General features: G+C 35.3%; 1 protein-coding gene across 1 annotated transcript in view; it reads left to right on the top strand.

Moving 5' to 3' along the window:
• Window positions 1-13590, top strand: part of TRHDE (thyrotropin releasing hormone degrading enzyme) — a 371687-nt gene that overhangs the window by 216706 nt on the left and 141391 nt on the right. The window contains 1 exon segment of the mRNA XM_038550024.1: window positions 3652-3789. Coding sequence (XP_038405952.1) covers window positions 3652-3789 — 138 coding nt within the window.

Here is a 13590-nt window from a genome sequence, read left to right on the forward strand (position 1 = left end):
GGCAGGCACTCCACCGCTGAGCCACCCAGGGATCCCTATTTGTCCTTTTTCAAAAAGCTGTTTCCCTCATTCTCCTAAGTAACCCGTCATCCTTCAACAACCCACTTTAATGTCACTTCCTCTGCGAAGCCTTTTCTGAACTAACCAATCATTTCATCCTGTGTGTTTTAAAACATCCATCCTATTATAATACACTGAGCTGTTTGTCTTTCTCTTGCACTTTTAAGTCCTTTAAGGTCGGAAACCAAGTTTCTGTCGTGTATTTCTCCCCCAGACACAGCATGATCTCTGGCACAGAGTGGGAGTTTAGTACGTATTTGTTAAATGAATGAATGAGAAAAAAATAATGCAGGCTTTCTTTTTTCCCATGTGATATTCTCAACTCCGAGTTTATCCACACTTTCTTTACCCATCTGAAAAATCTTTTCACTCTTCTCCGAAAATTCAAATGTATTTTGGAAACAGTCCAATATGAAACATCTATTCGCCATTATTTGACCTGTTGGAACGTAGACACATAGGCGACAACTCCAAGGAAGTCTGTAGTAGAGCAGAAGGGGCTGTTCTTACTATTAACGTGGAACTTACTCGAACAAATTTAAGTCCCACATTTTATCTTATTGTGCTGCTTTTGGAAAGTGACAGGATAGCTTAAAGTGGTGGCCTTAAAATCTGAACTAGAATAAAAGCTAACTTTTTAGCTCAATTTGCTATTCCCTACCCAGGGAGAGACACACAGACCCACATGCAGCTTTAAAGTTCCTTCAAGGGCCAGAACAAATTCTACTTCTCCCGTTAAACTTTGCATAAATAATTCCGTTTTACAGTATTTTTCCCCCCTCAGATTTCCTTTGGCATTTCTAGCGCATAAGAGAAAAAGCATTATTTTGTTCACTGCATCCAACCATTTTGTTTGATCTCTTATCTCGCATCAGAGCCAGGATTTCTTTAACTTTATTTTGAAACTCTCAGGGTCTCAGGTTGACAGTAGGCAATTAATCAATACTTTGTAATTGTTGCTGTTACTATTATCATGGAGGACGAAGGGGGAGGGCCCCAGCAGGTGACTGTCAAGCTAAGATCATCTTTTTATTTTATAGTGACACAGGTTTTTTATAAAATATTAGCACCTTTCCTCCTGGAAACTCTTTGTAGTTTTGTGCAATTGGGTTTGCCTCTGGCTAGAATTTTCTTTTTTCTTCCTTAATTTAAAGTGTTCTCTCTTCTGAGTTTTGTGAGTGTTCTTTGGCCAGGCTTTGCTTTCTTCTTCTTTTTCTTTTTTTCTCCTCTCTTTTAATCTCTTTTAATGCTTTATACCCCCCTCAATTACACAATGTCATTCTCTCCAACCGTTTAGAAAGGAGTCTTTGCTAATGACTCAACATTACTAAATTTAACCACTTTCTTGAAATTCTACTGATGAGGCAAAGGTTTGTTTTTGTTTTCCTCTACAAGCGTGAAGCAACACACCATGTATAACTTATATTTCCTTAAACAAGAGAGTTTCATTTTAGAAATTTTTTACCTTAAGTTTCACATTTGGAATTACTTAGCCATTTACTTTATATCATGTAAAAAATCACACGGCTAGCAAACCAACATATGTGCACTAAATGTTCCTATCGATCGGTATACATTTATCGGTGCTAAATATTAAAAATTAGGATTCGTAAAAACAGCGTTTTAAACTCATTTTACACTGTGGTTTCAACCAGAGATTTGAGTTACGTAATGGAGCAGGCAGTCACTATTTAAAGAGTTGAATATTCTATTTTGTTCAGAATGAAAACCACATCTTCAATTGGAATTTCTTATCAATAAAAGTGTTCATTGGTCAAGTTGAAGTGTGATGATGCATTCCATGTTCCCACCTATTAATTTCAGTATCAAATGGTTTTAATGTGCATTTTTAAGTTGAATGAGTAACAAGATTGCTTGCCTGCTTAATAGTAACATCAACATTTTTTAAATTTTATTTTGGAAATACACGATTTTCTCTCACTCTCTCAATCTAGGCCATCTGTCTGTCTTTTTATTCTTAAAATTTTAAGTCACAAGATGCAACTTCACTCTCCTTGATTTGTCTTGAATTGAGAACTTAACTTGAGAAGAAATACACTATTAATTTATGTGATATTTGTCAAGTCATTGTAAGTTTGAACTTCTTACCATGGAGCAGACCTCTGGGACCAGTCCGGTCCCAGTTCAGGGTGATGGAGTACAGGCCATGGTGTGAAACTCGCACTCTTCCATCCAAAAAAGGACTGAAGAGATTAGATCTATAGTCCACAAGAGCATATAGTTGGCTTATAGCATATAGTTGGCTGGAGAACTAATTAAATTATTGATTATACGTACTAAATCATGGGACAAATGATGAAGTAAGACGCTTCTCGAAAGCCATGTTTAAAGAACGCACATATACGCCTAGTTAAGTATCCCTTTCTTAGCATATTTATTCTCCATGTCCATTTTTGTACAAATACAGGATTGGTGTACTCTCAGCTTGAAATTACAACTCACTCAGAAATAACATGCTGTTTATCTGCTGGCACAAAACTAGGAGTCTCCGGGAGTGAGTTCAGAATTAGCTATAGCAATTTAAGAGTTGCAGTCTTTAATCTCTGTAATGATGCTCCGCAGGTCCCAACTACCTAGGGGCTACTTAGCCCTGTTATCTCTTGCAACTTCTTTATTCTCGCCCTACTCCCCCAGTGAAGGCAGGAGGCCAGGAAGACTAATAGCTGCCAGCATTTTTGTTACCAAAACCCAAGCTGTTTCTTTAAAGCAGGCTTCTTAAAATGACAAAGAAGTGCTTTTTTCTTTACAGTTCATTTCTGACATAACAAACCAGCTTTTATCAGAGCAAATACAAAGATCTAAACATCACACAGAATAGAAGTTTTAGGATTTTGTTTGTTTGCGCAACCTGATGCTAATGGGTTAGTAACACCTGTTGATCTCCTCCTTATGTTCATTATCCTGAATTCACATATATATCCCCAGATATTATAGCTTTATCACTTTGCCTTTTGCTATTTGTTGTGGTCTCCTGAAATTCTTTCAGAAAATAAATGATGTGTGTGTGTGTGTGTGTGTGTATATATATATATCTTAGAGAGAAAATAACATGGGGGGAAGCAGGGAAAAGTGGATGGATCAGCGAGAGAGAATGAGCTGTTCCAATGGTGCTACAAATAAATGGTATAAATAGCAAAATGACACTGGAAGCTGGAAATGTAGTTATTATTCCTATATTGAGCTTAACTAAAAAAGGTGATTTGGGACTGGAATTGTAGGCTTGGTCCTGTAGTGCACACAAACAAGCTCGGTCTGTTTCATTTATGGCCCAGCATCTGAATCTGCTTTAACCACTGTTAGAGCACAGTCTGATGTTTTTAAATCTATTTAAGGCCCATTGTAGCCCATTGATTTTGTTTCATGTTGTGCTCAAATCAACCACTCTCATTTTAGAGTAACTTAGAGGCTTTTTTTTTTTTTTTTTTTTACTGGGTTCTCTTTGGAGTTCAGTCTCCCGACGTGGGCTGCCGAACATCACCAATCAAGGAACATGCATTCTGTTCGCGTTGTCAAACTCATTCTGCATAACCATGAACCACCTATGATATTGCCCCATCTGCTGTATTGCAGGAAAAACAGAGGTTTCTGACGGATGTCCTGCATGAAGTAATGCTGCTGGACGGCTTGGCCAGTTCCCATCCAGTATCACAGGAGGTGCTACAGGCAACAGATATTGACAGGGTGTTTGACTGGATCGCCTATAAAAAGGTGGGAATAGATAAGACCCAAGTGCCAATTGGATATTTCACTGTCCCTAGGCAGCCAAACTATTTCACGCGAGATGTATTCTTCTCTCCCTCCTGGCAGGTAGAAATGGACCGAGTCAGAAAACATAGACTTACTAGCTTCATGTCATTTTTATGAGTTAGGGCTTTGCTTTATAAATCAGTAAGCTGGAGATGAATGTTTGCCAAATAATGCATAGAAATGTTGGACGTATTAATGAATAGATGTTTGGAGCCTTGATATGAAATTGCTGTACAAATGGTGTTGTGTCATTGTCAGTTTTTATTATTATTAATGAGAGCTGACCTAAAAGGTGATAAATTATGTGTCATCAGTGCCCCTTCAATACTTAACTTATTTTGGTTGGCTGATGCAAATGGGTGTAGGCAGTGACATATGCATTTTATAAACATTATTTAAGGAACATTTAGAGAATTAAACATCTTTCTTGGATAATAATCATGAAAAATGAAATTTTAAAGACTAGACTTTGACTGACAAAGATTTTGGACTGATGACTAGACGCAGAAATAAGACACACTCTGAACTTTTTCCCATTGTTATGTGGATTAAGATTCTTCCTCCTGTTTATATCCCTTAGTCGTTCTAATTTAGCATAAGTATATACATCTCTTTGTTTAATATTCAATAGCTACTTGGGAATTATTAAAATAGTGCTAAAGTCTGTTCATATTTGGTGTAGACTAAATTGCATTTATTGGGATTTCCATGTACTTTATTGATTTACAAATGTTTTAAGTTTTTTAAAACTGTTGCTAATGTTTTTCTGGAAATATTCCTTTTTCACCTAGAGGTCAAATAATGATTCATCAGGATTCCTTGGTACCCCAATTTGAGTATTTGGTTTTGTACTCAGCAAATGACTATCTCAATGGTTATTAGTTAATATTATGTGCTATAATATATGTAAAGGTACACATTGTGTTAGAAAATACCTTTTCAAGTCACTGATCATTGCATTGATTATAAAAGGGTTTTTGAGGACTTAGAAAAATAAGTGGAGGTATAGAACCATATTTAAAATATATGTTAATATATTTATGTAAAATATCAGCATTTAAAATATATATTAATTTTTATATGTGATATTTTTTTCCTATATGCTTTTTAAATTCTTTATTTAATGGAGTTAACCCATACTGTATTATTAGTTTCAGGGGCAGAGTTTAGTGATTCATCCGTGGCATATAGCACCCAGTGCTCATTACATCAAATGCCCTCCTTAGTGCCCATCACTCATTTATCCCATCCCCCCAACAGCCTCTCCTCCAGCAACCCTCAATTTGTTTCTTAGAGTACAGCATCTCTTATGGTTTGCCTCCCTCTCTATTTTCATCTTATTTTATTTTTCCTTCCCTTCCCCTATGCTCCTCTGTTTTGTTTCTTAAATTCTACATATGAGTGAAATCATATGGTATTTGTCTTTCTTTGACTGACTTATCTCACTTAGCATAATAACCTTTAGTTCCATCCCTATCATTGCAAATGGCAAGATTTCATTCTCTTTGATGGTTTAGTAATATTCCATTGTGTATAATTACCACATCTTCTTTATCCACTTATCTCTTGATGGACATCTGGGCTCTTTCCATAATTTAGCTGTTGTGGACGTTGCTGCTATAAACACTGGGGTGCAGGTGCCCCATCAGATCACTGTGTTTTTTTTTTTTTTTTTTTTCAGATCATTGTGTTTGTATCCTTTGGATAAATCCCCAGTAGTGCAATTGCTGGGTCATAGGGAAGCTCTGTTTTTCCCTTCTTGAGGACCCTCCACACTGTTCTCCAGCGCGGCTACACCAGCCTGCCTTCCCACCAACAGTGCAAGAGGGCTCCCCTTTCTCTGCATCCTCACCAACATCTGTGGTTTCCTGACTTGTTAATTTTATTTGGCTATTTTTAATTGGATGCACATTCAGTGTCTTCAACTGTATTGATTCCTAAAATATAATGCAGAAAGTATTATTCATCCCTTCTGCATGGCATATAGAGATAGGCTGGAAGTTAGAAAACTTGAACCTATTATTAAGATACCTTGAGATGAGTTTGGAGACGCATTTTCCACCTTCCACCAATTCTCTAAAAGTAGTTATAAATACCGGTTTTACCTCAGCATGAACAGTTATCAAGAAAATATTATTTTGATTAAATACATGATAGATGTATTTAGACATAAATAACATCTATCCCAGATTCCATATATTTGAGCAATTTCAAATTTATTTGAGGAGGTTGAGAATCAAAACAATAGGAAAAAATGAAGATGCCATGAGTATTTTTTTACCCTTTCCACATTTTAGTGCAAAGTCTTGCCAGTTTACAAATGTGAGAAATGAGCCTACTACGCCACCCTGCTCAGGAGCACCATCATAAGGGACACTGGCTTTCTTGCCTCTAGCCATGTATCTTTTTTTTTAACTTGATTGAGCAATAATTAACAAATATAGTTGTAAATATTTAAAGTGTACAATGCGAGGATTTGATATAAATATATTAGACTGTGGAATGATTACCAATATCAAGATTATGAGCATATCCATCACCTCCCATAGTTGATTCTTTTGTATGTTTGCATACGTGGTGAGAACGCCAAAGATCTACTCTCAGCTACTTTTGAGTGTAGAGTATCATGTTACCAACTATGGTTGCCATGCTGTACATTAGATCACGGAACTTATTATAAATAACTGAAAATTTATACCCTTTCAATTACATCACCCCATTTCCTTCTTCCCCAAGCCCTTGTCAACTACCATTCTATTTTCTGTTCCTATGAAATTGGCCTTTTTGTTTGTTTGTTTTAAGATTTCACAAATAAGTAATACCTTATAGTATTTATCTTTCTCTCTCTGGTTTATTTTACTTAGCATAATGCCTCCAGGTTAACCCATGTGGTTGCAAATGGCAGGATTTCTCTCTTTTTTATGGCTGAATAATATCTGGACTCTATACTTTCAACTGGTACTTTGTAACCATTTTTGTTTTTGTTTTTGTTTTGCCAGTACCATACTATTTTGATCACTATAGCTTTGTAAGATAGCTTGAATCAGGAAGTGAGATGCCTTCAGCCCTGTTCTTCTTTCTAGGGATTGTTTTGGTTATTTGAGGTCTTAGAATGTTTTTTTTTTTTTTTTTTCTGTGAAAAATGCCATTGGAATTCTGATAGGGATTGTATTGAATCTGTAGATCGCTTTGGGTAGTATAGACATTTTCACAGTATTTATTCTTCCAATCCAAGATCATGGGATATCTTTCCATTTATTAGTTTTCTTCAGTCTCTTTCATCAATGTCTTATTGTCCCAGTAAAGCAGTAAAGAAGTCTTTTCATCTCTTTCGTTAAATGTATTCCTAAGTATTTTATTGCCTTTGATGCTACTGTAAATGGGATTGCTTTTTAAATTTCTCTTTTAGATAATTCATTGTTAATGTGTAGAAACACAACTGATTTCTGTATTTTGAATTTGTATCTTGCAATTTTACTGAATTAATGTATTAGTTGCACTTTTGGTAGAGTCTTTAGGGTTTTCTGTATCAGACCATATCATCTACACAGAAAGATGATTTTACTTCCTTTCTGATTCAGATACTTTTTATTTCTTGTTCTTGCCCAGTTGCTATGGGTAGGATTTCCAGTACTGTGTTGAGTAGAAATGGTGAGAGTGAGCATCCTTGTCATTACTGATCTTAAAGGGTAGACTTTTAACTTTCACCCCACACACACATATATATAGACTATATGTCTATATATATAGACAAGCCATAGCTAACATCATACTATCTTTATGCTTTAAGTACCAATGAAAATATTGTCCTACCTGTGTATTTTCAAGTGATGAGAGATCTACTGGATTTTCAAAGAAGGCTTCATAAGAAAGAAACTTTAACAGCTATACTGAGGTATAATTAAAATACAACGAACTGTACATGTTTAAAAGGTACAATTTGATATGTTCTGACTTATGTATACACCCTGAAATGTTCAGCTGCCTTAAACCACTGAACATGCCTATCATATCATCTGGACATTCCACTTCTAAGTACCTACCCAAGAGAAAGAAAAGCAAATATACATATAAAGACCTGCACACAAATGTTCATAGCAGCTTTATTTGTAACAGTAAAAAACTAGAAACAACCCAAATACCCAGGAGAAGGTAGAAATTGTATTATATCCATATATGCTAAAACATGAATGTATCTCAGAATCATTATGTTTCACGTTTTCCAGTGTAACTGTACCTTTGTACGGTGGTATATTCCCACTGAGCATGTATCCATCTTCTACTTTCTCCACATCTTTTCTAACACAAACATGGTATAATCAGTTATTTTAATTTTTGATACAATTTTTAAAAGATTTTGTTTATTTATTTGAGAAAGAGAGCATGAGTGGGGAGGGAGGGTGTGGGGAGGAAGAGGAAGGAAGGAGAAGCAGCCTTCTTGCTGAGCAGGGGCTCGATCTCACAACCCTGTGATCATGGCCTGAACCAAAATCAAGAGTTGGATGCTTAATATACTGAGCCACCCAGTCACCCTTCTTGTTAGGATTTTTAAGGATCCTTCATATACTCTGAATACAGGTTCTTTATCAGATATATGATATGCAAATAATGTTTTTCCCAATCTGTGACCTGTCCCTTATTTTCATAATAGTGAATTATTTCATAATTTAGATATTTTTCATCTATGTTCATGAAGGTTATCAGTCTGGAGTTTTGTTTTCTTGTAACATCTTTTTTTGGTTTTGTTATCACTATAATGATATCTTCATAGAGACTATTGCCTTCTTTTCAGTTATCTTGGAGAATCTATGTAGAATTTGTATTCTTTTGTTATTGTTGTTGTTAGATATGTGGGAGAATTTGCCAGTACAGCAATCTAACCAATACATCCTGGAATTCCTTCATGGGAACATTTTTAACTAGTAACTTAAGTTTGATCATATTAGCAGGTTATTCCAATTATTTATGCTACTGAGTAGGATTTGTAGTTTGTAGGTTTCTAGGAATTGGCTCATTTCATCTAAGAAGTTTAATTTATTGGCCTCCAGTAACAGCTAATAATGTTACTCTTTAACTCCAGATATTGTTAATTTTTGTATTTTCCTTATTGTTCTGATTAGTGTAGCTCAAAGTTTATACATTTTATTTTAAAAAGTCCAGTCTTTGGTTAATTGATTCTTACTCTTCTCTATCAAAGATTTCCTCTCTAATAGTCACTATTTTCTTCATTTTACTTTGGATTTAAGTTACTCTTTTTTCTGGTTTCTTAAGGTGCAAGTTCAGTTCATTAATTGGAGAAGTTTCTTCTATTCTAATTCAGATGTTTATTCCATAAATTTTCTCTTAAGTGTACAGCCTAAGATCTCCCTCAGTTTTGATACATTGAGGTTTCATTTTCATTCACTGTATGATACTTTCTAAATTTCCTATTTATTAGTTGTTCAATGGGTTATTTAACTTCCCTTGAAGATTTGAATATTTGAAGATTTGAAGATTTTCCAGAAACTTTTTTGAAGATTTTCCAGAATTTTTTTCTGTCATTTATTTCTTATTTCATCCTATTGTGGTCAGTAAAACATATTCTATATGCCTTGAATTTTCTTAGAGTTGAGGCTTATTTTAAGGCCCAGAATTTATATCTTCTGGTAAACGTACCACACGTACTTCAGAAGAATGTGTATTCCATTGTTGTTGGCTGGAATATTTTATGAATACCAATTAGGTCAAGTTGGTTAATAGTAGACAACTGTCTCTTGTTCGTCATGCTTTCTTTTTTTTTTTTTTTTTCGTCATGCTTTCTTGATGAGCCCTCATTGTTCAGATTCACCCATATTGTACCAAATCAAACATCTAAAAAATTAGTGAAAAAATAGTGGCCCGGAGGCTGTTGGCATATCTGAAAAATAATCTTCAAATGTAAATGTGGAAAAATAAAGACTAGAACAGTTTGGCTGAAATCTCAGGGACTTCATTTTGAGAATCTTTGTATCAGGCCTTGATATGTATCTCATGTCCTAGTCCAGATCTCTAATTTGGCTTTTCTCAGACTCTATCAGGTAAGTTAATAGGTAAATAATATGCAATAATCAATTTAATTTTGTAGGTAGCAGTAATACAGATAACTGTACAGCTATAAATAAGATCAACTGCTAACATCTGTTGCATGCTTACTTGGTGCCAGGCACTGTGCCAAACTTCACATCTATTAACTCATTGAATTCTCATAATCCCCTCATCGGATGGTTATTATCATGATTCTCATTTTAAAGATGAGGACATTGAGTCATGGTCAACCTAAGGATATGTTTTCTGGAACTTAAGTTCCAGAGCCATTGTTCTTAAGCACTACCATATTTTATCAACCAGTTTGGCTGGAGAATTCATTTCAAAATAATTTGATAAGCCTCTGCTCATGTCCTAGACAGTGTATGCTAAGCACTAGGGATATAACAACAAGACCCAAAGGAGAGACAGTGTATAAATAAGTACAGTAACTGAATATTAATAGCAATATATCCATTTTAAATGTGGATGCATAATTTAAACCATCTCAAGCAATAAGAAGGAATTTGTTGACTGAATAACTAACAAATCTGAGATGTAGTATAGTTTTAGTAATGGTTGACTCCAAATATTTTAACGATGTTATCAGAAACCTTTTATTAGCCTCTTAGCTTTTTACCTCTATCTGACTTAATTTCTAGATTATTCTTAGACAGGTAGCTCCAAAGATATTAGGATGGTAGAGACTTCAACTTTGTGATCCTAATGAGATAGAAAGAGCAAACTTCCTTTATCACAACAGAATCTATATCTGTTTCCTCAAAGGGCTATGATTTTTTCCTGATTAGTTAATAGATTACTACTGGCTAGTCCCTAAGTTCAAAGGATAAACAATTCCTATGGATATTCTGACTAACTAGCATGAGTCATGAGCTCATCCTCTGGCATAAGAGATAGACCACACAATTAATAGGCCCTTGGGATCACCTGAGGGAGGGTTTCCAGAAAAAAAAAAAAAAAAAAAAAAAAAAAAAAAAAACCAGCTAGAAAAAAGTAATGGAGGTCAACCTCAGATTCTTAGGTGTAACGATAGAAATATGTACAATATATAGTTGCAAGGGGAAGAGGAAAGAAAAAAAAAGCAAACAAGAGCCATTCTGTAGAGGGTTAGAAAAGGAAGACCCTATTATTATTTAAAGAAAAAAAAAAGAAGACCCTATTGTTCCTTGATTGAGTGGAACATCAAGTTCATTCACATGATTATAGAGTAGTGAGGGCTTGGGGTAGTAGGAAGGCTGAGAAGAAAAGCAGGTAAGAACTGGAGGACCTTCCATTTAATTCTAAGAGGTTTAAACTTTATCGAGCAGGGCAAGAGGAGCCAATGAAGAGTTTCAAGCAGGGGACCAACATAATTAAAATTGTTTTCTAGAAAGAATATTTCTATAAGTGTGAAAGAGATTAAAATAATGATAGATCTAGACCGTTTAGAAAAGTTTGTAGTGACCAGAGTTGTAGCATATAGAACTTCCTATTTTTTGTATTATTGCATGTGGTACTTAATAAAAACTTTTTGCTAATACTTTTCTGTGCTCTATTCTCTGAAGATCTCTGTTACTAAACAACATTAACCTCTGCCAACAATCAACCTCTCACTGCATCAGTGTTTCATTGGCTTATCATGTCTTGTAATTATTCCCCTGATAATTATTCAAATTATTCCCACTTCTGTTTTTTTCTTTTATTATTCTTCCTGCATAGCAATTTCATTGCACTTCAAATAACTTTTTTTTATATAGAAATGTATTATAAGGGTATAAAGTATTATACAGAAATTAAGGTTAGGAACTAATAGGCCAAATACTAATTTTTGTCTATTTGAATTTAAGAACTGAATGGTTTTGAATAAATACTGAGTGACGCTCAATACTGATAGTCTCAAGGCCAGGGTTTAAAGAAAGATAAACTCCTACGATTATATATACATTTTTAGAATGGGAAGAGAAAAAAGTGGGAGATGGTTTGTTAAAAAAATTACATTCCAGTGAAATAACAATTTTCCATTTTGATAGTAATTGAAAATGAAAATGCTTTTATCCTAAAGTACAATGGAAACAGGAAAGAGTACTGTCCATAGATAGACTGGAAAAGATGGATTGAGGTAGTCTCTTTGCTCTCAAAGCACAAAGGGAAATAAGAATCAATGACCCAATGACCTGGATGATGAAAGTGAGCGAATGCTCATTAAATTTACATATGATGCCAAATTGAAGAAAATTGCAACAAGCTTGAGAAAGGAAGAGATTGCCAAATGACTTAAGCAAATTTAAACAGGATCTTTTGAAAACAAGAACACTTTTGAATAATTTTTATATCAAGGCTGATATATTTTATGAAAATACTTGTGTGGCTAACAAGGAAAATGTGAACATTTTCTATCATCTTTAGAAATGAATACGAAAAGGAATACACCATTTACATCTATTGTCTTTTCTGATAACAGGTTTCTCATCCACACCATCATCTCAGCCAGGCTGTGATTAGGACACAGAGAAAGCCCATACCAACTTTACAAACAGCAGGTCATTTCAGTAGGAAAACAAAAGCAAAAACGAAAAACTAAACAAATAAGGTGGTCACTTCCTTCAATAATATAACCCAGTAGTAGACATAAAACATATGAAATGAAAACAGCAATTATGCTAAATGTAACAGTAAAGCACATCTCTCATTTAACGGGCACTTACTATCTATAAGGCATTTTGTGAAATGCTTTGCATGTATTATCCCATTTATTCCTAATAGGACACTTGGAATGTAGACATTTTTAACCCATTTTACTGATGAGGAAAATGAAACTTAAGAAATGAAGTGATTTCTGCAGGGCCAGACATCTAGTAAGTGAACAGGCCAAGGATTTGAAGTCAGATCTACAACCCTTTTCACAAATTAATATATTTCAAGGCCATCTCAGTGGATGGCCAACCTTAAGTCCCGGCCATCTTTGATCCTCTTTTTTTCTGATCCTATTTGTCAGGAAATCTTGTCTCTGCTTTCAGAGTATTTTACAATATTTATTTTTTTCTCATTCCTGTCCCTTCGCTCATGGTTCTCCTGCTGCACCAGCTCTTTTGCTTTCCCTGGAATCCAACTAAACTCCCTCCCACCCTAGGGTATTTGAACTGGCTGTTGCTCGACAGAGAAGGCTGGTCCTCCCGATGTCATCGTGCTTCTAATGTGTTCTCCTTCAAGTCTTTACTTCAATGCCAACTTCTCGGAGAGGCCACCCATTTTAAAATATCAGCTGACACCCCCATTGTTTTCTTTACTCATTTCTCTTAGGCTGATCCAAGAGTTCGGAGCTGTTTGAGCGGCGATCACCTTCTAAACATATTATACGGGTTTTCCCACTTTCCACCATCGAATATGAGCTTCATAAAGGGAGAGAGTCCATGTCTGTATTTTTATTGTTTTCCAATACTCATTACACTGCCCGCACAGAGCAGGCACTCACTAAGTGTTTGTTGAATTGAGTGAAAGCCAATGTCAGGAAAGTGATATAAGAAAAACATTATGGTGTTTCAGAGGGAAAGATCCCATCTGTTTATAGGACTTGAGATGTAGAGTTGGCACTTGAAATAGGATTAATGAGCTTCCGATGTATTCCATGTGAATTCCAGAGGGGGAAGGAAGATAGTGTCGTCCAATCACTCTGTTTCCTAATGGGTTCTGTGGCCTGTGGCCTGACCCCGGAGCCCTAGA

The sequence above is a fragment of the Canis lupus genome, chromosome 10 (genome assembly GCF_011100685.1).
Source record: "Canis lupus familiaris isolate Mischka breed German Shepherd chromosome 10, alternate assembly UU_Cfam_GSD_1.0, whole genome shotgun sequence".
NCBI lineage: Eukaryota > Metazoa > Chordata > Mammalia > Carnivora > Canidae > Canis > Canis lupus.